This window comes from Saccostrea cucullata, unplaced genomic scaffold, assembly GCF_032062105.1.
Source record: "Saccostrea cucullata isolate Sc308-1 unplaced genomic scaffold, CSIRO_AGI_Scuc_v1 ctg4, whole genome shotgun sequence".
In the NCBI taxonomy this organism is placed as follows: Eukaryota; Metazoa; Mollusca; class Bivalvia; order Ostreida; family Ostreidae; genus Saccostrea; species Saccostrea cuccullata.
The window spans coordinates 551,965-579,607 of NW_026920828.1; the positions used below are offsets into that span (position 1 = coordinate 551,965).

At 35.0% G+C, this 27,643-nt stretch overlaps 3 protein-coding genes across 3 annotated transcripts; 1 reads left to right on the forward strand and 2 right to left on the reverse strand.

The window, feature by feature from the left end:
• Nucleotides 1-816: 816 nt before the first annotated feature.
• LOC134258404 (protein lin-52 homolog) lies at nt 817-5,442 on the reverse strand. Its single transcript, XM_062740941.1, has 6 exons — nt 5,371-5,442; nt 5,108-5,176; nt 4,439-4,473; nt 4,279-4,351; nt 2,910-2,993; nt 817-996 (listed from the first exon to the last, which is right to left on the reverse strand). Exons 1-6 carry the CDS (start codon nt 5,387-5,389, stop codon nt 944-946), a joined length of 333 nt encoding a protein of 110 aa, XP_062596925.1. The 5' UTR covers nt 5,390-5,442; the 3' UTR covers nt 817-943.
• A 133-nt stretch (nt 5,443-5,575) lies between these two features.
• Nucleotides 5,576-15,450, forward strand: LOC134258374 (centrin-3). The gene is made up of 6 exons (XM_062740899.1): nt 5,576-5,669; nt 7,401-7,536; nt 8,004-8,118; nt 14,154-14,268; nt 14,596-14,672; nt 14,772-15,450. The coding sequence occupies exons 1-6, from the start codon at nt 5,653-5,655 to the stop codon at nt 14,813-14,815; spliced, it is 504 nt and encodes a 167-aa protein (XP_062596883.1). The 5' UTR covers nt 5,576-5,652; the 3' UTR covers nt 14,816-15,450.
• A 1,902-nt stretch (nt 15,451-17,352) lies between these two features.
• LOC134258405 (uncharacterized) lies at nt 17,353-23,657 on the reverse strand. The gene is made up of 12 exons (XM_062740942.1): nt 23,488-23,657; nt 23,158-23,224; nt 21,593-21,835; nt 21,265-21,391; nt 20,125-20,238; nt 19,958-20,037; nt 19,680-19,851; nt 19,490-19,572; nt 19,112-19,340; nt 18,792-18,874; nt 18,541-18,696; nt 17,353-18,436 (listed from the first exon to the last, which is right to left on the reverse strand). Exons 1-12 carry the CDS (start codon nt 23,488-23,490, stop codon nt 18,210-18,212), a joined length of 1,584 nt encoding a protein of 527 aa, XP_062596926.1. The 5' UTR covers nt 23,491-23,657; the 3' UTR covers nt 17,353-18,209.
• Between the last annotated feature and the right edge of the window lie 3,986 nt (nt 23,658-27,643).

The following is a 27,643-nucleotide window of genomic DNA, read 5'->3' on the forward strand; positions in this document are numbered from 1 at the left end:
TATAATATGTATTGCACAACAATACTGTAAATATATGACATTTAGCGCTGTTTCTATTTAGAATTTTGGCGAAAAAGCAAGGGTTTTCTCTCAGATTTGTGGCCTTAGGATCAGGAGTTTTGGAATGAGGTGGGCTCTATAGATTTAAGCCAAATTTTGAAAATGCATTCTTTCTGTAGGAAGCTGTTCTTTGTATTAATCATGCAATTTGTTTGTACATGTGTACACGTGTATATTCAAAATATAAGGGAGAATATTTTTAAAAGACTAATAATCATAAATGCATGCATTTTCAGTTTTTCACTAAATAATCAGTAGAGGTAAGCCCTAACACAAGAATCCCTGACCCTGGGGCCATGAATGAAACAAATTTGGTAGAGGGCTCAATGCTTATTGCAATCGTACCAACAGTTTGACTGCTTGATGTCTAGGAGCAAATTTTTAAAAATTGCATTAATTTTGATAGTTAAGCCCCATCCCTCAGGCCAAAGGGGGGGATCATGAATGAAATTCATAAGTTTTGTTCCATTTACTCCAAAGATCTTATGCTAAAATTTCATTAAAATGGTTCGGCTGTTCTTGAGAAGAAGCTGAAAATGTTCATATGTTTACACACAATAACAGACAAAAAGAGAAAATAGGTCACCTGATCGTGGTGATCTAAAGACTTTAAAAGGCCTTACTTTGTACCATAAAAGGGATTAACAAATACAAGTATTTCATCACTTTACATAAATGCCGTATTGAGCATGCTGAATCAAGTGCTAAGTGGGTTATAGTGAGTCTCTCAAAACTACAAATGAGAATTAAAGGCACTTCAAATTAAAAATTTTATTCTATCAAGATATTGCACATAAAAAGTTTATGGTTTCTGATAAATAATATCTGATTACTTAATAAAATTTGTCTTTTTCCCCAAGAAGAATCTCTACTGCAAATAACTTTAAAACTTCTTTTGCAAAATATTCAAGAATTTTCCTCTAGTCATCTCTCTAGCTGAAAATAAAAAAGTACTCATTTAAGATATTAAAAAACTTTATGTATATGAATTGACATAAAACACTTATGTAATACTGTTTCAGGTACAGTAACACTTGAAATTAATTTGACATTTACTGGGGTATATACTAGTAAAACCTTTGAAAATGTTTCGTAAATACATATTTAGTACAATTCTCTGTTAACCTTGGACTTTCAGTAAGGCGTGGTATTCTAGACATTACCAAATTAGCATCTGAAATTTTCACAGCCTTTCTTCACTGTTGAAATATAAATTCCGGTGAATGTCAATGAGTGTATCAATGATCCAATGATAGTGTTTCATACGGCAGAGAGGTGGGGCTTAAATCGTCTCATCATTGTCAAAAACAATTAAAAATTGCTGATGTTATTAATTTCTTAACCAATGACCAATCTATTCACCAATTGAGAGACGTTACTTACGTAGTGTCGAGAAAGTCACTTCCTACTGAAAGTCCAAGCTTAACAAAGAATTGTGCTACTAAAGAAAGTCTGACGTTTTTCAATGTTTTATTTAGCAGACCAAAAATATTGATGTTAGACTGCTAAATGAGATACTGGACCTATTAATGAGATAATGGACTTATTAATGAGATATTGAACCCATCAGTGAGATATGGGACCTCCTAATGAGATACTAGACCTATCAAATGCAATAATGGACCTATCGATGAGAAACTGGACCTATCAATAAAAAAACAGACCTATCAATGAGATATTGGACGTATCTTATGAGAAATTCGACCTATCAATGAGATACTGAGCCTATCAATGAGATACTGAATTTATCATTGAGATACTCTACCTATCAATGAGAAACTGAATATATCAATGAGATACTGAACTTATCGATACCTAGCAATGAGATACTGGATCTATCGATGAGAAACTGGAATACTGGACCTTTCCAAGGTATTGGACCTATCAATGAGATACTCTGAATATCTATGAGAAACTGGAGCTACCAATGAGATACTGGACCTATCAATGAGACACTAGATCAATCAATGATATACTCTTCCTTTCAATGAGATATTTGAAATATCCATGAGATACTCTACTTATCAATGAGATATTTGAAATATCCCTGAGATACTGGACCTATAAATGAGAAACTGGACCTAACAATGAGATATTGGACCTATCAGTAAAATACTGAATCTATCAATGAGAAACTGGACCTATCAATGACATAGTGGACCTATCCTATGAGAAACTTGACCTATCAATGAGATACTGAATATCAATGAGATATTGGACCTATCAATGAGATACCTGACCTTTCAATGAATAATGGACCTAACAATGAGATACTGGACCTATCAATGAGATAATGGCCCAAACAATCAGATACTGGACCTTTCAATGAGAAACTGGACCTATTAATGAGATACTCAGCCCATCAAATAAAACACTAGACATATCAATAAGATATTTGAATCTTTTATGTCACATTGTAGAATCTTATTTGCATTTGTTGATATTCATGATCAGCATAAAACAAAAACTGACAGAGTTAATTCTGCAGTGCAAGTCTTAGAAATGTCAAAATATATAGTAAAAGGTCAGCAAAACATTTATTGACTAAAGTTCTTGAGCTAAATCTGTTTTCCTGAACCCTTGAACTGAACTTTGGCCTAAAAGCCTCAGGCAAATAGTTTGATTCATGGGACACTAGGGTCTTACAAAAACCCATGTTGACCTTGAACCCAGGCAATTAATGTATATTGCTTTTTCTTTAAACACTTCATAAGATTACTTCCTTCTACTTTAATATAACGTTTGGTCAATATTGATTCAAATTTTCTTTAACCCATGCATGTGCAATTCAAATTTCTTGTAATTAATCAAAATATTGTCAGAAGAAACTTTTCATTAACTTAAATTACCTTCATCAAGTCCTAGCTGATAAGCCAGATTCTGTAAACCCTTAATTTTCTCCATTAACTGGGATGTTGTTAGACTTCCAAACTCTGTAAGAAATAAAGTTATTTGTGTGAAATTTATCATGCATTTCAAGAAAAGATTGTAACAAGAGGCCCAGGGGCCACATCGCTCACCTGAGCTAGGAAAAAGCATTAATCAGATCCGAATTGAAAAGTTTACTGAGGGGGTGTGGGGAGGGGGCTTGAATTCTAATACTACTTGAGAATCCTTCATATCAATACTGCATATAACTTCTTGAGAAAGTTCTTGAGAAAAAGATTTTTAAAGATTTTATTTTATCATTTTGTTTGTATATATTACTTTGTACATGTTGTAATAATTTGAATTTGACTCCCCATTGTTTCACTCCCTACCCCCAGTGTGGCCCCACCCTATCCCTGGAGGTTATGATTTGAACAAACTAGTATCTACACTACCTGAGGATGAATATCACTAATCATGGCTTTGCAGTACTTGAGAAGAAAATTTTTAAAGATTTCCCTATTAATAACCTCTTTTCAATGACATAGAATTTGTGTACAATTTCCCAACATAAAAAATCAGCTTGGGTTGCTACCTATATATTCCTATGTAAAACTTTGATCGCCCATTGTGGTCCCACCCTACCCCCGGGGTTCATGATTTGAACAAACTTGAATCTACACTACCTGAGGATGATTCAGCATGAGTTTCATCTTTCCTGGCCCAATGGTTCTGGAGAAAAAGATTTTTAAGTATTTTTCCTATATATTCCTAAGTAAAACTTTGATCGGCCATTGTAGCCCCGCCCTACCCCCAGGGGTCATGATTTGAACAAACTTGAATCTACACTACCTGAGGATTCTTCCACGAGTTTCATCTTTCCTGGCCCAATGGTCCTGGAGAAGAGGATTTTTAAAAGATTTTCCCTTTATATTCCCATGTAAAACTTTGATCGGCCATTGTGGTCCCGCCCTTCCCCAGGGGTCATGATTTGAACAAACTTGAATCTACACTACCTTAGGATGCTTCCACATGAGTTTCATCTTTCCTGGCCCAATGGTTCTGGAGAAGAAGATTTTTAAAAGATGCCACTAATTTTTCATTAATTCATAATTATCTCCTTTTGAAAGAGGGCTTGGCCCTTCATTTGAACAAACATGAATCCCATTCACCCAAGAATGCTTTGTGGCAAGTTTGGTTGAAATTGGCCCAGTGGTTCTTGAGAAGAAGATGAAAATGTGAAAAGTTTACAACGACGACAGACAATGGACAAATTTTGATCAGAAAAGTTCACTTGAGCCTTCGGCTCAGGTGAGCTAAAAACTATGTAAGTACACTGCTCCAGGATACCTTGAAGAAGTCCAATATCTTCATTCTCCAGCTCTGCCATCCATTTGGGGGATGTCCCCGGTCTAGAGAGTGGCTAAAAAGGTCAGTTGACAACTCAATATAAAGATTGTATGCATATACATTTACCATTAATGTGAAACAATGCCTATTGGATACTCACACTCTTCAGAGAAGCAAATTCTGATACACCTGGGACTACAAAAGTTAAATATGAAACATATAATATCAACAAAGTAAAAACTATCTGAAGATATGAAATATTTATTTTATGTTTTTATACATATTTAGAGCTACATGTACTTCACTTTAAAATCCTTAAAACTGAACACAATTTGTAAACAGACACAGACATATTAGTTTCACTAACTCCTTTATCAGCACAGCCAACAGGGGTATATAAACCTTTTTTATCATTATATAAGACTGCTTTTGCCTGGTCACTGCTATCTTACATTGTCTTTTTTAAGGTTTATTTCATTGAATATGCATTTGTCTTTTTTTTCCTTTTGTAATATGTACTTAATTGATCATATTGAATATCTTTGATAATTATTTTTCCTGACATGGCAGAGGCATAGGTGCATTTTTTCGCAACTAATTAAGTCATTCATAATGAAAATGAAAGAAAGGCTTGATAAGGTACACTCGGTGAAATAGAATAGTTATACATTAAACTCTGAACTTAGCTGAGGCTGACGAATGACACTGAAAAGCTCAAAAGGACAAAGATTACAAATTGTGCTCAGCTTTATTCAACAAATCTTCAATGATAGAAATGCTTCCAAAAAGCCTAAATCAACAATCTCTCTCTCTCTCTCTCTCTCATTACTTTTCTCTGGCCAGAGATCTGGTGAAGATCGGTCTAACTTCTCAAAACTTAAAAGATCGTCATCTCCGTCTACATAAAAAAAGAAACCAACCTTTTGATCAATATTATCGATATATTAAGCTTCTGAAAGAAAATAAAACTTTGAAACGGGTGAAACAAGTGAATTTTCTGTATAATTGAAAAAACAGCCCGAATTTTCCATATCAAACTTCCTGAAATTATGAAATATAAGCATTTCATTTTGATAAACAAAAACAAATTACCCGCACTGGAGGTCGACATTGTTGTTATTATTGAGAGCTAAAATTTAGTTTCGAATTTGCTTGTAACTATTACTTTATTTTTTCCCACCTTAGTTTGGTGCTTTTAAACTAATATTTTTGTAGGAAACTTTATTGGGTGACCCTTAAAAATGAATAAAAATCAACTTTCCTTGTGTTTACGAAACTAATACTATATACCGAAAGCGGCTTTTCAAAAGAAACAAGTTTCTACTCGAAGATAGTCTTTCTTGTGAGAAAAGTTTCCATTTGCAGATTTTAGAAATGAGTCTAGCTCTTCGGTAAGTGAGTCAATACTCTTGATTTCGTTCGATTTCCTTTTGTGTGAAGGTTGTCCTGTCAACAAACTTCGTTTCTCTGGCGAGAGCTTATTGTGCATGGCACATGGAGTTGCAACAATTTGAACAAATACATTTTACTTTTAGTTGACACTATGTACAAAGTGTAACAAATAACATGAACATTGCAGAGCTTTTAAATAGATTTTTAGCTCTACTTGTCAAAGACCAGAAAAGCCTATGAGATAGGAAAGTGCTCGTCGTCTGTTTGTCTGTCTGTAAACAATTATTTTTTAAAATGCTACTTCTCCTACAGTTTTGATCTGAATTCAATATAACTTTGCACACATGCAAATAGTCCGAAAAATCTGACGTTTTTCTGGCTTTTTTACGATTTTGATATTTTACATGCCAGGAAAACGTCAGAACCGGTGCCATTACGAAAACTGGGAGATACAGTTGATTTTCTATTAGATTTTTATCAATGACACAATGCTCCTAGAACTCACCAATATCGATGAAAAAGAAATTACCACTCCACATTCCGATTCAGAACTTGCATGATTTTAAAATGCAGGAAATGAAAACAATTCTTGACAGTCAGATAAAATGTGTTCTTCGGATTATATTATTTCATAAACGAAACATAAAAACGATGTTGGTGAGTACTAAAGGTGTTGTACTATTGATAAAATGTGAATTCAGCATTTAATTCGGTTTACAATAGACAATAGACAATATTTTATTTCCAATTAAGGGCCCCCAGAGAGGCATGAAAGGTACATGTGTAGACAAAGGCAATCAATAAGTAGATAAACAAAAAAATTCAGTAATTTGTGTTAAAAATAAAAATACATACATATCATATTGTTGTTGTGCTTTAAAATGTTATATTAAATGATTAAACAGACATTCATATTTTCACATGTAATGATCCAAAAATATTTTTGAGAACTATCTAAGCTATAAAAATTTTTATTATATTTCTGTGCTTCATTTAGAAGTTTGATTCTTCTTTCTTTGTAAAAAGGACAGTCTATGGTAAAATGTATTTCATTTTCCACTACATTCAAATTACATTTTTCACATATTCTTTTATCTCTTTCAAGTCCAATATATCTGCCAGTTTCAAGTATTGAAAACCAACCTCTGAATGCCGCCTCCGGTTGGAGGCGGCGATTTCCCAGTTTTCGTAATGGCGCCTGTTCTGACGTTTTCCTGGCATGTAAAATATCAAAATCGTAAAAAAGCCAGAAAAACGTCAGATTTTTCGGACTAACAAGCAAACTACAATAACATTAAGATACACAATTCTTTTGATTTCGAAGAATGGTGTTGCCATGGTTCCTAAAAATAGAAATTTCTGTGAAATACTTTCAAAATGCTACTTCTACAGTTTTAGATCTAGTCTGATTTCAATTAAACAGATTGAGCACACCCCTTGAAATGGTCATTTATCCCCCCCCCCCCCCCCTTTGGTGGACAATCTCCCATATCGGATACAAATTTTACTGACCAAATGGTGGACTTTTTTAAAATTATATTCCATAAAGCAAAAGCTCATTTACTCAGGCATTGGTGAATTTTCTTGCACAACAAACATTGATGGTCGATTTTCCATGTGCAGTTTCTCAATATCTTCCTAAAAACATGCACCTCTGGCATTTTCAATATGAATGTTTTTTACCCAATGAATGAATACCAGTAATGACCGTAAACATGTCTCTTTTGTAGAGCCGAGTTTGCTTTGGATAAAAGCAAGAAAAAGAAGAAGAGAGAATTAGCTGATGAACAGAAGCAGGAGATAAAAGAGGCGTTTGATTTGTTTGATACGGACAAAGACCGAGCTATAGATTATCACGAGCTCAAGGTCTGTAGTGATGAAAACTTTGCACTTACTTAATTAGTCCTCTTTACTGGTCAGTACATAAGGCTGTCATCAGAGACTCCCATGCTGGTGTCTGTCTTGTGTCCATCTCTGGACCTGTCTCTAACCAGTTCTTTTCTTTTAATTTTTTTGTCCACCAATCTTTTCCAAGTCTCTTTTTCCCTTACTAGTTGGTGTCCATCTCAATGCTACCGTTAGGATGGAGGTGGGGTGCATGAAAACTTTGTAATTTGATGATAATAGTCTAATACATTACAGTTATACTGGTATGGTGATCTAAATTTCAAAAGTAAAAAAGTAATGTTATAATTATTTAAATTATTATGTTTATTCAGTCTAGGTAAAATTCTGTGATTTGTATGCTACAATTAATTGCTTTTATGTTTAATAAATAAATCATACTAACATTACTACAGGTAAAGCTGATTGTTTTTTATCTTATCACACAGGTAGCCATGAGGGCTCTAGGCTTCGATGTTAAGAAAGCAGATGTTTTAAAAATTCTCAGAGACTATGACAGAGAAGGAACAGGAAAAATTTCATTTGAAGACTTCAATGAAGTCAGTAAGTGGTTTATTTTATATTGATATTTTGAAGATGGTACCATCATGAGCAGGGCTCTACATTAACCTTTTTTCCTACTTGTCCATTTAAACAAGTGACCAAGACATTTACTTGTCCGAACCTCAGTTTCAGTCGTGATGAGTAAGCATCATCATTCATTAGAGTTTACTCACTGCTGCCTACAGAGGCTATTTATTTATTACCATACAAAAAAAAATTTAGTAAGGATTTAATTTTGGCAATTTTAGCAAGGATGATGAGATGGCTAACAATTTATTCCTACATTTAAGGTGACTATTATCTTTTAATGCATTACAAATTGCTGAAATTACTTCTGGCTAAAATTATATACCAATTTCCTACTAGAAATCTCTAAATTTGTGCCTGCTAAAATGGTATCTTCTGTTTATCACTAATTACAGTGTAAAAACATTTTTATTTGAACCCTGATGTCTACTGATGGACTTTTACGAGAAGCACTGACTTTTACAGTTGACTGTTTACTTGGACATTTAAATATTCACATCTAAGGAGGTACAGAATTGATAATGGAAAAGAAAACCTTTCTAGTGGTCACAGTTATGGTGTTCGGGCCACTTGTATGAGAAGGACTGGATTTAAGGGTAGAATGGTTATCAGCATGTCTCAATGACAACTTAACTCAGCATGTTAAAGTAGCCCTTTCAGCATTATTCAGAAAATTAAATGTTCAGCTAAATTATTTGTCAGCATGTTTCTGAACTTAGTTATCAGCATGTCTCAGAACTTAGTTATCAGCATGTCTCAGAACGTAGTTATCAGCATGTCTCAGAACTTACTTATAAGCATGTCTCAGAACTTAGTTGTCAGCATGTCTCAGAACGTAGTTATCAGCATGTCTCAGAACTTAGTTGTCAGCATATCTCAGAACTTAGTTGTCAGATGTCTCAGAACTTAGTTATCAGCATGTCTCAGAACTTACAGTAGTTGTTAGCATGTCTCAGAACTTAGTTATCAGCATGTCTCAGAACTTAGATCTAATTTGTCAGCATGTCTCAGTACTTAGTTGTCAGCATGTCTCAGAACTTAGTTGTCAGCATGTCTCAGTACTTAGTTGTCAGCATGTCTCAGAACTTAGTTGTCAGCATGTCTCAGAACTTAGTTATCAGCATGTCTTAGTTGTCAGCATGTCTCAGAACTTAGTTATCAGCATGTCTCAGAACTTAGTTGTCAGCATGTCTCAGTACTTAGTTGTCAGCATGTCTCAGAACTTAGTTGTCAGCATGTCTCAGAACTTAGTTGTCAGCATGCCTCAGAACTTAGTTATCAGCATGTCTCAGAACTTAGTTGTCAGCATGTCTCAGAACTTAGTTATCAGCATGTCTCAGAACTTAGATCTAATTTGTCAGCATGTCTCATATCTTTGTTGTCAACACGTTAGGCCAGATAAAATTAATCTGTTACCTGTTTCTTCACTGTGTTACCTGTTTCTTCACATCACAATGTTACCGTATCTTCACCCGCACCCCTCTTCACTGTGTTCCCTGTTTCTTCACTGTGTTACATGTTTTTTGTATCTTGATTTTTGAGTGTTAATAAAGGCATTTTCATGTATTTTTATTCAGTAAGAATTTGGGTGAAGTTTAAGAGTTATCTCCCGTCTGTATTAAAAGTTGCGTGTCGCTATTTATAGCAAAAGAGCCATGTGAAGAATGGAGAAAAATCGGCAATAAAAGCAGTTTAAATATGTCAGGAAAAGATTATTTGTCAGTATAGAGAGGGCAGAGAAAAAAATAATAGCATAAACACATCTAGATACCATCACTGGCATGAGCAAGTTTTTAAAGATTTTTTAAAACTAAGTATAAAAATAGACATGGAAAATGACACCTGATCAAGTTTTAACGATCTCCAACTGTGTGTGATTTTGATTTGAAAAAAAAATAAAACATCTAGGCAGACTTTAGAGAATGTTTAGTGCTAAGAAAATGTTAAATCGTAAAACTGTTCAGGCCTAGGTTTTCTTCTGTGTTAGGATATTCTATGTGAATATTTCACTGTGATTTTGTAAATGTGACCTATGTTATTGTCAAACATGTTACAAGTTTCTTCACTGTGAACGATCCAATTTTTGAGGAAGGTGTTTCTTCACTGTGATATTTTACAGAAAACAGAGGGATTTGAAGGTAAAAACTCAAGGGTATTTAGGGAAAGGCCGATGAGAAGTCATGCATACACAATTTATTGGTATCAGAACCCCACCTCATTTTGTTTTGCATGTACCGTATATGTGTACTTGATCATTTGTTTATTAACAATAAATATCTAATAATTTAAGCAAGAATTTTTTTTTTAAATATTTAAAAGAATATAAAAAAAATAAAATATATTCATATTGGCATTAACATAATGAAAAAAATGTGTGCGAAGATTCCATGTTTTGTTGATACTGTGTTACAATTTAACAATTATTGAAAATAAAAAATAAAATCCGTCTTCACTGTATTCCCGCCCCTGTTTTTTTCAAATTCAGTATCCCTGTTAAAGATTAATTTTACCTGGCCTTATAGAACTTATTTGTCAAGTATGTCTTGTAACTGTGTTCATTGATTCTTCTCTGTGATACCTGTACTTGTTTCTTCACTGTTTTCCCTGTTTCTTCACTGAGTTCCCAGGTCTTTACTGTGTTTTTTCACTATGTTACCTGTGTCTTCACTGTGTTACCTGTTTCTTCACCGTGTTCCCTGTTTCTTCACTGTTTTACCTGTGTCTTCACTGTGTTACCTGTTTCTTCACTTTGTTACCTGTTTCTTCACTTTGTCCCCTGTTTCTTCACTGTGTTCCCTGTTTCTTCACTGTGTTACCCGTTCCTTTACTGTGTTATCTGTTCATTCACTGTGTTACCTGTTTCTTCACTGTGATACCTGTTTCTTCACTGTGTTACCTGTATCTTCACTGTGTTCCCTGTTTCTTCACTGTGTTACCTGTTTCTTCACTGTTTTCCCTGTTTCTTCACTGAGTTCCCAGGTCTTTACTGTGTTTCTTCACTATGTTACCTGTGTCTTCACTGTGTTACCTGTTTCTTCACTGTGTTCCCTGTTTCTTCACTGTGATACCTGTTTCTTCACTGTGTTACCTGTATCTTCACAATGTTCCCTGTTTCTTTGCTGTGTTACCTGTTTCTTCACTGTGTTACCTGTTTCTTCACTGTGTTCCCTGTTTCTTCACTGTGTTACCTGTTTCTTCACTGTGTAACCTGTTTCTTCACTGTGTTACCTGTTTCTTCACTGTATTCCCTGTTTCTTCACTGTGATACCTGTGTCTTCACTGTATTCCCTGTTTCTTCACTGTGTTACCTGTTTCTTCACTGTGTTCCCTGTTTCTTCACTGTGATACCTGTATCTTCACTGTGTTCCCTGTTTCTTCACTGTGTAACCTGTATCTTCACTGTGTAACCCGTATCTCCACTGTGTTACATGTATCCTTCACTGTGTTACCTGTTCTTCACTGTGTTCCCTGTTTCTTCACTGTGTACCTGTTTCTTCACTGTGTTACCTGTTTCTTCACAGTGTTACCTGTATCTTCACTGTGTTACCTGTTTCTTAACTGTGTATTTTCACTGTGATACCTGTATCTTCACTGTGTTACCTGTTTTTTCATTGTGTTACCTGTTTCTTCACTGTGTAACCTGTTTCTTCACTGTGTTCCCTGTTTCTTCAGTGTAACCTGTTTCTTCACAGTGTTACCTGTATTTTCACTGCGATACCTGTATCTTCACTGTGTTCCCTGTTTCTTCACTGTGTAACCTGTTTCTTCACTGTGTAACCTGTATCTTCACTGTGTTACCTGTTTCTTCACTGCGATACCTGTATCTTCACTGTGTTCCCTGTTTCTTCACTGTGTAACCTGTTTCTTCACTGTGTTACCTGTGTCTTCACTGTGTTACCTGTTTCTTCACTGTGTAACCTGTATCTTCACTGTGTTACCTGTATTTTCACTGTGTAACCCGTATCTCCACTGTGTTACATGTATCTTCACTGTGTTACCTGTATCTTCACTGTGTTCCCTGTTTCTTCAGTGTAACCTGTTTCTTCACAGTGTTACCTGTATCTTCACTGTGTTACCTGTATCATCACTGTGTTACCTGTATTTTCACTGTGATACCTGTATCTTCACTGTGTTACCTGTTTCTTCATTGTGTTACCTGTTTCTTCACTGTGTTACCTGTTTCTTCACTGTGTTACCTGTATCATCACTGTGTTACCTGTTTCTTCACAATGTAACCTGTATCTTCACTGTGTTACCTGTATTTTCACTGTGTAACCCGTATCTTCACTTTGTTACCTGTTTCTTCACTGTGTTACCTGTATCTTCACTGTGTTCCCTGTTTCTTCAGTGTAACCCGTATCTCCACTGTGTTACATGTATCTTCACTATGTTCCCTGTGTCTTCACTGTGTTCCCTGTTTCTTCACTGTGTTCCCTGTTTCTTCAGTTTCTTCAGTTTTCCCTATGTCTTTACTGTGTTTCTTCAATATGTTACCTGTGTCTTCACTGTGTTACCTGTTTCTTCACTGTGTAACCCATATCTTCACTGTGTTCCCTGTTTCTTCACTGTGTTACCTGTTTCTTCACTGTGTTACCTGTATCTTCACTGTGTTCCCTGTTTCTTCACTGTGTAACCTGTTTCTTCACTGTGTAACCCATATCTTCACTGTGTTCCCTGTTTCTTCACTGTGTTACCTGTATCTTCACTGTGTTCCCTGTTTCTTCATTGCGATACCTGTATCTTCACTGTGTTCCCTGTTTCTTCACTGTGTAACCTGTTTCTTCACTGTGTAACCCATATCTTCACTGTGTTCCCTGTTTCTTCACTGTGTTACCTGTATCTTCACTGTGTTCCCTGTTTCTTCACTGTGTTTCCTGTTTCTTCACTGTGATACCTGTTTCTTCACTGTGTTACCTGTTTCTTCACTGTGTTACCCGTATCTTCACTGTGTTCCCTGTTTCTTCACTGTGTTACCTGTTTCTTCACTGTGATACCTGTATCTTCACTGTGTAACCTGTTTCTTCACTGTGATACCTGTATCTTCACTGTATTCCCTGTTTCTTCACTGTGTTACCTGTTTCTTCACTGTGTTCCCTGTTTCTTCACTGTGATACCCGTATCTTCACTGTGTTCCCTGTTTCTTCACTGTGATACCTGTTTCTTCACTGTGTTACCTGTTTCTTCACTGTGTTACCTGTTTCTTCACTGTGTTACCTGTATCTTCACTGTGTTCCCTGTTTCTTCACTGTGTTACCCGTTCCTTTACTGTGTTATCTGTTCAATTACTGTGTTCCCTGTTTCTTCACTGTGTTACCTGTTTCTTCACTGTGTTCCCTGTTTCTTCATTGCGATACCTGTATCTTCACTGTGTTCCCTGTTTCTTCACAGTGTAACCTGTTTCTTCACTGTGTTACCTGTGTCTTCACTGTGTCCCTGTTTCTTCACTGTGTTACCTGTTTCTTCACTGTGATACCTGTTTCTTCACTGTGTTACCTGTTTCTTCACTGTGTTACCTGTTTCTTCACTGTGTTACCTGTTTCTTCACAATGTTACCTGTTTCTTCACTGTGTTCCCTGTTTCTTCACTGTGTTTCCTGTATCTTCACTGTGTTCCCTGTTTCTTCACAATGTTTCCTGTATCTTCACTGTGTAACCTGTTTCTTCACTGTGTTACCTGTGTCTTCACTGTGTTACCTGTTTCTTCACTGTGTAACCTGTATCTTCACTGTGTTACCTGTTTCTTCACAATATAACCTGTTTCTTCACTGTGTTACCTGTATTTTCACTGTGTAACCCTGTTTCTTCACTGTGTTACCTGTTTCTTCACAGTGTTACCTGTTTCTTCACTGTGTTACCTGTTTCTTCACTGTGTTACCTGTTTCTTCACTGTGATACCTGTTTCTTCACTGTGTTACCCGTATCTTCACTGTGTTCCCTGTTTCTTCACTGTGTTATTTGTTCCTTTACTGTGTTATCTGTTCATTCACTGTATTACCTGTTTTGTTACAGTGACTGACATGATGCTGGAGAGAGACCCACAAGAGGAAATCCTGAAAGCCTTTAAGCTGTTTGATGATGACACATCAGGAAAAATTAGTCTGAGGAATTTACGCCGAGTAGCCAGGTAAGAGTTTACTGGGAGTCTGTATTATAGTTTACATCTATTCAAAGGAAAGGAAATGTGTTTTTATTTAGATCTGTTCAAAGGGAGGGAACTGTGTTATAACTTAGATCTGTTCAAAGGGAAGGAACTATGTAAGCATCTTTCAGAACTTAGATTTAGGCTGTTCAAAGGTAGGAACAAGTATTGATGTTATCATGATTATAAATAGTTTCTTCACATATGTACTAGTTATATGTTTCCTACGGATATTTAGGGTAGATGTGCTTGCTTGCTGTTATTTTGGGGGTATAAGACATGCAGTCTACACAGTTTATGTTGCCTTTACAGGGAGTTAGGTGAAAACATGACAGATGAAGAGTTACGGGCCATGATTGATGAGTTTGACAGGGATGGAGATGGTGAAAGTAAGAAATTTAATAGAAAAGCAATGTAATTTAAAGCTTTCGTGCAAGAATATTATCTTATTTTGTATTTTATGTTTAAAAAAACCTTTTTTTTTTCAGTAAATGAAGATGAATTTATAGCCATCATGACTGGAGACACGTGATTCCAATTCTGCAATAGTGTGTAACGACTTTCACCATTATAGACTTGATTTTACACTTCCCGTCCAGCATTTCTTCCTCCCTGTATTAGAGAGTGCTAATGATTTAGACAGAATGCCTAGATGTATATTGTGATGATATTAAAGACTTGAAAAAATATGAAAGGTAGTAAGGTTAAGATGAGGTGTCTCAAATAGTTACTCTTCTCTAGTTTTTGTGAATTATTTCTTGTCTATGGTAATTTTCTCATGAATGTAAGCTAAGAATCTCTGTTTTAGTGAGTGTGTGTTGTTGTTTGTTGTCACATTGTTTGTTGTCTCTGTTTCCAGTTGTCACATTGTTTGTTGTCTCTGTTTCCAGTGTGTGATCATTCTTGTTATAAGTATTTGGAGTTTGTAAATGCCTGTGACTGAATTCATTGTGAGTGTGAGAGATTGACAGTTTTGTTTCTTTGTAACTAAGTAATTCACACAGAGATGTCATTCATTTAACCTTTTGTGCTGTAAAATATTCTGTATGTTTGTTCCATATTTGTAAAAGAGGTATTTTTTTATCTCTGTGAAATGTTTTAAATAATTATATCTGAATATATTTTTATACTGCCATACATAAATCACATATTAAAGAAAACCAAATACACAGTTTTAAATGTTGTGTCTGAAACTAGTAGCTCCCACAAAGCTGCACGGATATATGAAACTCATTGTGATTTGGGTACTGGATCAAAGGACAAGATAGGGTAAGACCTCTTTTTGGCCACTGATTTTGGGTGTCTTTTAGAATAATGCAACAGTGTATCCATAAAAACCTGTTGTCATCCCTGCCTCAAAATGAGTTTTGGATTTAAGTTCTAAAATAAACAGAGGTCACACAGAGAGGTCAGAAAATAGGTAAATTTTTGAATTTTCTCAATATTGTGTAAATTTTCCATTGATTTTACAGCAAATTTTGTTTCGGAAAACAAAGAGCACAAGCTTGCCCATCTATCAAATTTATATATCAGATGCTTCATAGTATCAGATGCAGTTTATGTGTAAAAATCTCAGATAGGCAAGCTTGTGCTCTATGTTTTCCAAAGAGAAAAGTACCTCAAATATGATGAAATTCTATCATAATTGAGAAAATTCGAGAAAATGTCCTACTTCTGCACCCTCTAGTGGCTTCCATGTAAACTTTGAATCCAAATTATTGCTAGTTTTAAAGAAAGCCTCATTTTAAGTTCTTAACTTCAAACTTTTACTATTTTATCAAATAAGGGGCCAAATTTGGCCATTACCATACCTTGTCCTTTATTCTGACATGTATTAGAAGTATAAATTTTTGAAAATTTTGATATAGCCTATAATTATGCCCCCCTTCGAAGAAGGGACAGCATATTGCTTTGCTGCTGTCTGTCGGTCTATTTAGTTTCCGTTCATTTTCTTCGCTACCGTTGCACATACTGAAATGAAATTTGGTATACAGATATATCACATGAGTATCTAGGTCATATTCTGTTTTGGATACGATCGCACCATTTTTGACAGAGTTATGCCCCTTGGACTTAAAAAAATTTCAACTATTTGCAGTTTCCGTTCATTTTCTTCGCAACCGTTTTACACAATGAAATGAAATTTGATATACAGATATATCACATGAATATCGAGGTCAATTTCTGTTTTGGGTACAATTGCGCCATTTTTGACAGAGATATGCCCCTTGGACTTAGAAAAATTTCAATTATTTGCAGTTTCCATTCATTTTCTTCGCAACCTTTTGACATACTGAAATGAAATTTAGCATACAGATTTATCAGATGAATATCTAGGTCAAGTTCTGTTTTGGGTACGATTGCGCCATTTTTGACAGCGTTATGCCCCTTGGACTTAGAAAACTCCACTTAATTATTTGCGTTTCCTTTCATTTTCTTTGCAGAGGTTGCACATATTGAAATGAAATTTGGTATACAGATTTATCAGATAAATATCTTGGTAAAGTTCTGTTTTGAGTACAATCACACCATTTTTGACAGAGTTATGCCCTTTTGGACTTGGAAAAGTTCCAATTTGGGGGGAGGGGGGCATAAGTGTTTTACAAACATCTCGTTTTTTTTTAAATCTTGATAATTCGCTCACCTTCACATATCCAGATCAGTAGTCTTTATTCTTTGGGTGTCAGCAGTAGAAGTTAAATTGCAATCCAGGTAGAAGTTTTAAGAGCAAATCCATTTGATAGTAAGTATAGTTCTACCTGAATCAAACTTATGTAGATGAGGCATCTAATGATTCCGTTTCTGAATTGTGGCTGATTACAGACTAACTCTTATTGGTCCCTTATTCTCCCATTTTTCAACTTACAGTATTTTATGTTACTTTATAACAATTTAGCATAACCATTGCCTGAATCCTTTACAGGGTAATACTCAGGTGACTGTTAAGGCTATATAGGCCTAAAATCATAACCAACTGCAAATTATGAGAGATCCTATATCCATGATAAGAAAACTGGACACATTGATAAGAAAGAGTAATATTTATTATCACAAGAAATATTGAACAAAAGTAATACTTAATGCCATACATATAATAATCACATTAAAAAACTAAAGTGCTGCTAAAGGTCAGAATATCATATTGCTATCTGTGCATCCACCAGAAAGAGTAATCTTCCTTAAAAAACAATTTTAAAGAAAAAAAAGTAATAATAAGGGCAAATCTATATATTGTCAATGTACATGATAAATTACTGTAGTTTTTAAAATTGTTTGTAAAGAGGTGTAATTGCCCAATTCTTAAAGGTTAAAAAAGTTGGATGCACATGTTTTATGTAAAACATGCACATGTTTTATGTAAAACATGTTTTGTAAAACATAAGTAAATTTATAAAAATACTAGTCCTGAATGAAAAATTAAAATGTGTTTACTCATAATACTGGTTTTGAATGAACTGGCTATATAAAGTCTCCATTTAATACTTGACTCTGGTAAGACTGCTCTTTAACATGATGGGATTATCTTTCTTATCAAAGTTTTTTCGCATAAAATTTTGGCCCCTCAGGATGCCAGAAATCATAGCTATGTACATAAACATTTTCTTGATGCACTGTGTATAGTTTGTATACATCAATATGTATACAATAAATTTATCATATATTTCAGATGTGTTATCCTCATTTTTTTCCTATCATCTTTGGTTTTAGAAGATTTACCAATATGTTGTACTAATGACTTTCAGTTGAAGTTAGGGGCCACTCACCAAGCCTGAACAAAATGCAGAAAAAATAATCATGATTGTGCTGATCTGGCAATATGTAGTTTATTAATGTACACCATATTCAAATATATTTTCCGCATAAATATTTTTTGTTTTGAAAACTGGGTGCAAAATCATGACACAAACACTTCTTTTAAACACGGCCTATGCATGAAACGAGGAGCTGGAACTGAATCTTGGGTTTTGAAAGTGGTTTACAAATCCTCTAGAAATCTGTTGTGAACCAGAGTTTTCATGTACAGAATTTCGTGCAACATACATTTGATTGCTTATCGCACCATGATTGTAATTCACAGAGTTCAATTGGTGCCCTGTCCAGGATTGTTGCGAACTATACTTGTTCTGTCCTACAGGATCATCATATAAAGGATCTATAAATAATTATTGTCAGTATTATTTAGTGTACTCACGATTATTATTATCATTGGCAAAGAAAAATGAACAGCCTTGTTCTCTTTTACCACAACATGCTTACCATTAACCTGGTTAAAACCAGTTTCTGTGATTTTCTCTCTGACAATCAGTATTTTTCCAGTGTTTTCTTTAAGGATGTCATCATCTGTGATTTCAAATGTCTGGTTGTTTTCTAAAGTTACCACCACCGGTGTCCGGAGACCAAGGGCTTTTGAAGCTTAAATTAGAATACCAGAAAGTAGAGAGTCCATTTTAGAAAGAAAAATGGGATAGAAAACATTGAATCTGATTTGCGGATCGCTTATTACTGACCTTTGAGATGTAGGTCAATAATATTTTCAGCAAAAACGACTTTCTTTATTTGTCGGTCCTCTGTCCACACTTTGTACATCCCCCTGTTGTAATCACGGAATTTTGTAGAGGTGTGTAACAGTATTACCGTATAAGTGGACATATTAAAAAATTTAGCGATTTGTCCCGATTTTTATAACTATATAAGCTTTTACAAATTTAAACAATTATGTAATGCCACTCAATCCTCGCTAAAATTTCTGCTTATACGGTATATGAATTCTATTTTATTATTTATATAGGTTCTTAAAAGATAAACTTCTAATATTAGGTTAACATACACTTGAGACTCATCACTGCAGCTCTCCGTATTTGGATCTGTAACCGACATATCTGTATATGATGATGGTAAAGTTACCAAGGCGCTGGGAGATCCCTTCCACGCATGCTCGGCGCCAAGAAGCATGAGTGTTTTCGTGGAACACGAACACAACGTCCTGTCATTATCAATAACTGTACCATCCTCTTCCAGACAAACAGAAGTTACAGGGTAACCGAAGCTGGAAGATCCTAAAAATTAAGGTTACTCACGTGTTTAATTCTTCCGTCCGTTGCTTTCTACGTACATAAAATATTTCTAAGCATGTGCATGTTCGCCATTTTTTTCAGCCTTCATACTGACTTTACTGACTTTTCTCATTTTGTTGCGATACCTGTACCTTGATATTTAAGATCCTTTATACTGTCGGCTAGGACTAGTTTTCTGTCTTTTCGATCAAAAGAGCACACATCAAATGTCAGTCTGCAAAAAAAAAATCATACTAAGAGAATATTTTGAAATATTATCGCTGCATATATATAATTTACTAGTTTGTACGTGTAATCTAATAGACAGATTGTTTCATTTGCCTGTAAGCCTCATTATCATAGAGTTTAGTCTCTGGATGCCAAGTTTCATCGCCTCCGAGTACCAGCATGACCCTCCCCGCGCATGCTCTCAGAGTCTCATCCGTTTCCACCTGTGTTCCGTCTTCCTCCAGTACCAATCGAATATGACCTTGACATCCGAATTCTGTACCAGCTGAATCAAGGTCAGAAAGCGAGGGATGTAGTCATTCAATTCATTCAATAGAAGACAGAATTAAGATTAACTGTTACAACATCCCATTAGAAAACAAATTCCTCACCTTTTGCCAACAGTTCCTTCAATGTGTCTGCATAGAAGAACTTTTTTCGGGTTCTTTTAATTGTCCAAACTTTATGAAGACTAAAAATATCAAAAGTAGGATAACGCTATTAACTAACAAATATCTTCATCTTTTTATATATTTTTGATAAACAAGTATTTATTTACTTGGTATCAATTGGTTGATGGTAACTGTTTTTGTAGAATCGTTCTCCGTTAGGTCCAAGTGGGTGTGACCCAAATCTCTTCATCTTTAACATTTCTTCCTTTTCTTTTTCTGATCTACATGAGAAAATGTAAAAATGATCAAACATAAACAATAAAAAAATATATACAAATAATTAAATGCCAATTAAAAAGATAATGTACAAATAACCTAAAAAATCAACTAAAGGTCGAATAATATAATCTAATAATTGACCAACTTTTAGAAAATTAAAATCACAAAATAAAAACGCACGACTTTTCAACACTTCAAAATACAACCATTCCCCATAAAGTCAGGGCGTTTGGACGTCTTAGAAGCTGCTTTTTTTTTTTTTTTAGTAAACATAAAAATCGTAAATGTACTTAACTCAATTAATTGTCATTGTTTATTTACACATTTATTTTGTTAAAATATTCTGATTGTGCACAAGTACTCTTGAGTTGAATATTAAAAAGATGCTTGAGTTTCTGATTGAGAATATTACATAGTTTTAGAGATTCAAACACTCTGTCGAAATTCCCATGGGTACCAATTACGCACTGTTATTAGCAGATCCATTTTCATATTCCTTGCAATCCGAATTTATTCAAAAACTTATACTTGAAAAGAAAAAAAAAACTTGCCGTAGCATTCAACTCATTTAGATACATTGACTTATCAATTAGCAATAACTTCCATACATATGTCAACTCGACATATTCCAGTGAATTTAAAATAAAAGGATACCACAGAGTCCGGTACATATGTTTCGTATTTAGATATTTACTATAAAAAAGTTGAGTTAAACGACGACTGGCATTTTTCATACTAATTGTCAGACCATTAATAAAACACTGAATTGTCAAGGATTTTTTTCGTTGTTCGATCATGACACGAAGTGCACGGTGAGTGTGAACGACAGGGGATGCTTACTCCTTCGTAGCACCTGAGCCCATCTCTGATGTTTTTGGAGGTCGTCTTTGCTCTGGTACCGACAAGTATTGTTTTAAAAAGAACTTTTAAACTTGATTGCAGCTCGTCATCTCCATATTACATCGACCACTAAAGACTACAATACTCGTACATATGAAAGTATTCAAAGCAAGAAAGTGCGTCCCCACCTAAGTTTGGCCCTGTAGCAGACGACAGAGATGATAACGACCAATAGAACAATAGCCAGCGCGCCACCACCCAGACCACCGCCGATATACTCCCACTTATGATCCTTCTTCGCCACCGCCTCTATGGCTGAAAAAAAATTTGATTATAACTCAATTTTCTGTCGTTTTTATAACAAAATTATATATCATTGAGAGATATGTATAAGGCTGTGACAGGAGTATTAGAATAAAAAGACCAAGGCGCAATTCAACCGAATGAAATTTCAAATACAATCTTTTTTTATTAATCCCTTGAGAGATTTTACGTAGAACATAAGAAATAACTTACGAACACATTTCTGAGGTGGTTTTGGAAACCAATTGTTAGTTTTACAAGTGGATTCTGTCGGTCCGTCTACCCGGTAGCCATCGGTCCTACACTTAACTTTGATCTTGTAAACGCCAGGTTCTGGCGAGGGATTGCACACAACCGAATCGACAATCGGAACACCAATATTTCCCTTATCCACCAGACCAGACAGACCGCCAGACTTTTTGTAAGGATCACTGCTGCAAGGGTTTTTTTCACAAACTATATATACGAGAAGAAATATATTTCTTGAGTTTAACATAATAAATTCTGGCCGGTACTAAGAGAATATAAAATAGGACTAATGAATCCAAAAGTATTATTAGATCAGCATAATTTACTTATTCCTGAGAATGAGGAGAGTAACACATGAGAGAATTCGAGGTCAATATAAAATTTTACAATGGATGCTGTATAGTAGTTTACTCAATCCCCGAACTGCAGGTGTTTGCTTCTAAATGTACTCATCAATTCACATGTTTTGGTCACAAGAGAAGCAATTTACGTATATATGTCTTTGTAATACCTTTAAAAAGGAGAGGTTTTTAATAAAGCCCGTTTTTTTAATCAAAAAATGAAATTGCATTTTCTACCATTTTAAACTTATTTTCATAATTTTCAACATGTGTAATGTTGTGCTGTGTATCTCTTTGCAAAGAAAAGACTGAAGATAATATTGAAATAAACGATGAACATATGCTACCCTCAACCACTTTAACATTGAGTATATGGGGAAATGTATTAATGTTAAATATTGAAACTATATATCATTAATCCAGAAAATTCAGAGTTGAAATGCGAGAAAGCAAAACCAACTCACCAGTATTGTCAGTCCTTCGGCGTTCCCTGTGATGTGTGCAGAGATTAACGATTTGAACTCACCCAGTGACACTTCGTTTTTGTAAAAAGGGCACGATCTCGATCTTTGGTGTGTTCAACTTGATAAACGCTGCACACATCAATGAACACGTCAGAGGAAATTGGGAAACTGCTAAAAATGTAGGAGCAGACGGACAGAATAATTAAAACAGACTGTCAACATTTTGACATTGAGTACTAGTTATCATCTGTGTGTGGCGGTCAGCCAGGTTCGATCGCTGGTGGCCAGATAGCTCAGTTGGTAGAGTACCTGACCGGAGTTTCAGGGGGCCCGGGTTCTAATCCCGGTCTAGTCCGCTGCATTTTCTCCTCTCTCGTTACATTTGGTGCCGTGACCAGGATTTGGAATTGACAGGTGAAAGACCTGCCAGTGATGAGCCTGGGTTGAGGTCTTTGGAGGGCCAAAGACCTTTAAGGAGGGAGGAATGTGGCGGTCAGCCGGGTTCGATCGCATGAAATTATACAGGTTCGCACAACAAAATTATCTCAACTTGGTATCTCACTTTAGAAATCGAAATGTTAATAATTTTCTTGAGAAAATTGTGTTTTAACATACTGGTACGTACTACATCTATGTTTTTAACTTTGATCACATGCACAGTTTAACGACCTTGTGAGAGCAAGGGAAGTATAACAAAACCACGCTCTCTTAGTTCAAAACTTACCTGCAACAACAGAAGCCAACAATGTCATGGATAATAAAAAACAAACCTCTGTGATTTTACAATACAACTGAAAAACAAAAGAAACTGAATGTTTTGACTTTTCAATATATTTCATGTTTGTAGATGTACATATATATATTAAACATATTAAATTATCAAAGTCACTGATCGTTAAGTGTAAAACACTTCACATCATTTAACGTCTTTAGTTGATAAAATGGGTTAGGATACTGAGTCAAAAAGGTCAAATACTATAAAAGAAGATGGATATATGCAAACCTCTCAAACCTACACTGAACAAACGTTAAAACCTGAGTATGAAAAACGTACCATTATTGCAGAGCTTATTTTCCATTTAAACTACGATTTTCAAAACTACTATCTGGTCTTTACTGATATAGTATTGGGCTATAACGGTATGTCAACATAATCTTGTGTTTGACACCTTAATATGTCAAAGTTTACATAGATTACAAGCCTTATCGTCACCAGGAAGATTAAAAGTCTAACAGTAATCTCCCGCCTTCATTCATCATATTTTTTGACTGCAGGTTTATCAAGCGTCCCATAGGCCACAGTGCTCGCCGTACACAAACGTAACGGTACATATGGTTCACGGTGGGCGTGACGGTCAACAGGGGATGTTTAGTCCTTCTAAGCACCTGATCCCACCTCTGACATTCCTGGGAGTCTGTGTTCTATGCCCTGCATGGTCACCAGTTTGTACTCTTAAATAATAGATTTTTTCTCGAAATTCAAATACCTTCAATGCACATCTATGTGACACTCCCAATCATGTTCAAAATTATGAATATCCAACTCAGCTGCTGTAAATAGTAGTTCTGGGAACAATGTTAATTCTAAGTCCTTGTTGCACATTAAGAGGACACTCAAAATATGAATGAGTTGTCTCTATGTGAGGCATTTAAATTACCCTAAGACTAATAACATTTGTCTCTAAGTATGGCATACTAAATCACTATTACTTTTAATGCTTGTTACTATATCTCTATCACTATTAACACTTGTCTCTAGATGAGGCATACTAAATCTCTATCATTATTAACACTTGTCTCTAAGTGAGGCATACTAAATCTCTAACATTATTAACACTTGTCTCTGGGTAAAACATACTAAATCTCTATCACTATTAACACTTGTCTCTAGGTGAGGCATACTAAATCTCTAACACTATTAACACTTGTCACTAGGTGAGGCATACTAAATCTCTATCACTATATTAACACTTGTCTCTAGGTGAGGCATACTAAATCTCTATAACCATTAATTGATACTTGTCTCTAGGTGAGGCATACTAAATCTCTATCACTATTAACACTTGTCTCTAGGTGAGGCATACTAAATCTCTATCATTATTAACACTTGTCTCTAGGTGTCTCTAACACTATTAACACTTGTCTCTGGGTAAAACATACTAAATCTCTATCACTATTAACACTTTTCTCTAGGTGAGGCATGCTAAATCTCTATCACTATTAACACTTGTCACTAGGTGAGGCATACTAAATCTCTATAACTATATTAACACTTGTCTCTAGGTGAGGCATACTAAATCTCTTACACTATTAATTAACACTTGTCTCTAGGTGAGGCATACTAAATCTCTATTACTATTAACACTTGTCTCTAGGTGAGGCATACTAAATCTCTATCACTATTAACACCTGTCTCTAGGTGAGGCATACTAAATCTCTATCACTATTAACATTTGTCTCTAGGTGAGGCATACTAAATCTCTATCACTATATTAACACTTGTCTCTAAGTGAGGCATACTAAATCTCTATAACCATTAATTGATACTTGTCTCTAGGTGAGGCATACTTAATCTCTAACACTATTAACACTTGTCTCTAGGTGAGGCATACTAAATCTCTATCATTATTAACACTTTTCTCTAGGTGAGGCATACTAAATCTCTATCACTATTAACACTTGTCACTAGGCGAGGCATACTAAATCTCTATCACTATATTAACACTTGTCTCTAGGTGAGGCATACTAAATCTCTTACACTATTAATTAACACTTGTCTCTAGGTGAGGCATACAAAATCTATATCACTATTAATTAACACTTGTCTCTAGGTGAGGCATACTAAATCTCTATTACTATTAACACTTGTCTCTAGGTGAGGCATACTGAATCTCTATCTCTATTAACACTTGTCTGTAGGTGAGGCATACAAAATTTCTATGACTATTAACATTTGTCTGTAGGTGAGGCATACTAAATCTCTATCATTATTAACACTTGTCTTTAGGTGAGGCATACTAAATCTTTCTGACTATTAACACATGGCTCTAGGTGAGGCATACTAAATCTCTATTAATACTTGTCTTTAGGTGAGGCATACTAAATCTCTTTCACTATTAACACTTGTGTCTAGAGGCATACTAAATCTCTATTATTATTTATACTTGTCTCTAAATGAGGCATACTTAATCTCTATCACTAATAATTTACACTTGTCTCTAGGTGAGGCATATTAAATCTCTATCACTATTAATTTACACTTGTCTCTAGGTGAGGCATACTTAATCTCTGTCACTATTAACACTTGTCTCTAGGTGAGGCATACTAAATCTCTATCACTATATTAAAACTTGTCTCTAGGTGAGGCATACTAAATCTCTAACACTATTAATTAACACTTGTCTCTAGGTGAGGCATACTAAATCTCTATCATTATTAATACTTGTTTCTAGATGAGGCATACTAAATCTCTATCACTAATAATTTACACTTGTCTCTTGGTGAGGCATACTAAATGTCTATGACTATTAATTTACACTTGTCTCTAGGTGAGGCATACTAAATCTCTATGACTATTAACATTTGTCTCTAGGTGAGGCATACTAAATCTCTTTCACTATTAACACTGTCTCTAGGTGAGGCATACTAAATCTATGTCACTATTAATACTTGTCTCTAGGTGAGGCATACTAAATCTCTATGACTATTAACATTTGTCTGTAGGTGAGGTAAATCTCTATTAATACTTGTCTTTAGGTGAGGCATACTAAATCTCCATCACTATTAATTTACACTTGTCTCTAGCTGAGGCATACTAAATCTATGTCACTATTTAACACTTGTCTGTAGGTGAGGCATACTAAATCTCTTTCACTATTGACACTTGTCTTTAGATGAGGCATACTAAATCTCTCTGACTATTGACACATGGCTGCAGGTGAGGCATACTAAATCTCTATTAATACTTGTCTTTAGGTGAGGCATACTAAATCTCTATCACTATTAATTTACACTTGTCTCTAGCTGAGGCATACTAAATCTATGTCACTATTTAACACTTGTCTGTATTAACATTATTAACACTTGTCTCTGGGTAAAACATACTAAATCTCTATCACTATTAACACTTGTCTCTAGGTGAGGCATACTAAATCTAACACTATTAACACTTGTCACTAGGTGAGGCTAAATCTCTAACTATATTAACATTTGTCTCTAGGTGAGGCATACTAAATCTCTATAACCATTAATTGATATCTGAGGCATACTAAATCTCTATCACTATTAACACTTGTCTCTAGGTGAGGCATACTAAATCTCTATCATTATTAACACTTGTCTCTAGGTGTCTCTAACACTATTAACACTTGTCTCTGGGTAAAACATACTAAATCTCTATCACTATTAACACTTTTCTCTAGGTGAGGCATACTAAATCTCTATCACTATTAACACTTGTCACTAGGTGAGGCATACTAAATCTCTATCACTATATTAACACTTGTCTCTAGGTGAGGCATACTAAATCTCTTACACTATTAATTAACACTTGTCTCTAGGTGAGGCATACTAAATCTCTTTCACTATTAACAATTGTCTCTAGGTGAGGCATACTAAATCTCTATCACTATTAACAATTGTCTCTAGGTGAGGCATACTAAATCTCTATCACTATTAACACTTGTCAATAGGTGAGGCATACTAAATCTCTATCACTATATTAACACTTGTCTCTAGGTGAGGCATACTAAATCTCTATAACCATTAATTGATACTTGTCTCTAGGTGAGGCATACTTAATCTCTAACACTATTAAAACTTGTCTCTAGGTGAGGCATACTAAATCTCTATCATTATTAACACTTTTCTCTAGTGAGGCATACTAAATCTCTATCACTATAAACACTTGTCACTAGGTGAGGCATACTAAATCTCTATCACTATATTAACACTTGTCTCTAGGTGAGGCATACTAAATCTCTTACACTATTAATTAACACTTGTCTCTAGGTGAGGCATACAAAATCTATATCACTATTAATTAACACTTGTCTCTAGGTGAGGCATACTAAATCTCTATTACTATTAACACTTGTCTCTAGGTGAGGCATACTGAATCTCTATCTCTATTAACACTTGTCTGTAGGTGAGGCATACAAAATTTCTATGACTATTAACATTTGTCTGTAGGTGAGGCATACTAAATCTCT

Excerpts from the sequence above, each read along its gene's own strand:
- LOC134258404 (XM_062740941.1), bottom strand. Across the intron at positions 4,474-5,107 it reads AGATCTCTGGCCAGAGAAAA|TCCCAGGTGTATCAGAATTT; the intron begins GTAATGAGAGAG and ends TAACTTTTGTAG. Across the intron at positions 2,994-4,278 it reads AGATATTGGACTTCTTCAAG|AGTTTGGAAGTCTAACAACA; the intron begins GTATCCTGGAGC and ends TATTTCTTACAG.
- LOC134258374 (XM_062740899.1), top strand. Across the intron at positions 14,269-14,595 it reads AATTTACGCCGAGTAGCCAG|GGAGTTAGGTGAAAACATGA; the intron begins GTAAGAGTTTAC and ends TTGCCTTTACAG. Across the intron at positions 14,673-14,771 it reads CAGGGATGGAGATGGTGAAA|TAAATGAAGATGAATTTATA; the intron begins GTAAGAAATTTA and ends TTTTTTTTTCAG.
- LOC134258405 (XM_062740942.1), bottom strand. Across the intron at positions 19,852-19,957 it reads GAAGGAACTGTTGGCAAAAG|CTGGTACAGAATTCGGATGT; the intron begins GTGAGGAATTTG and ends ACCTTGATTCAG. Across the intron at positions 18,697-18,791 it reads TATTGACCTACATCTCAAAG|CTTCAAAAGCCCTTGGTCTC; the intron begins GTCAGTAATAAG and ends TTCTAATTTAAG.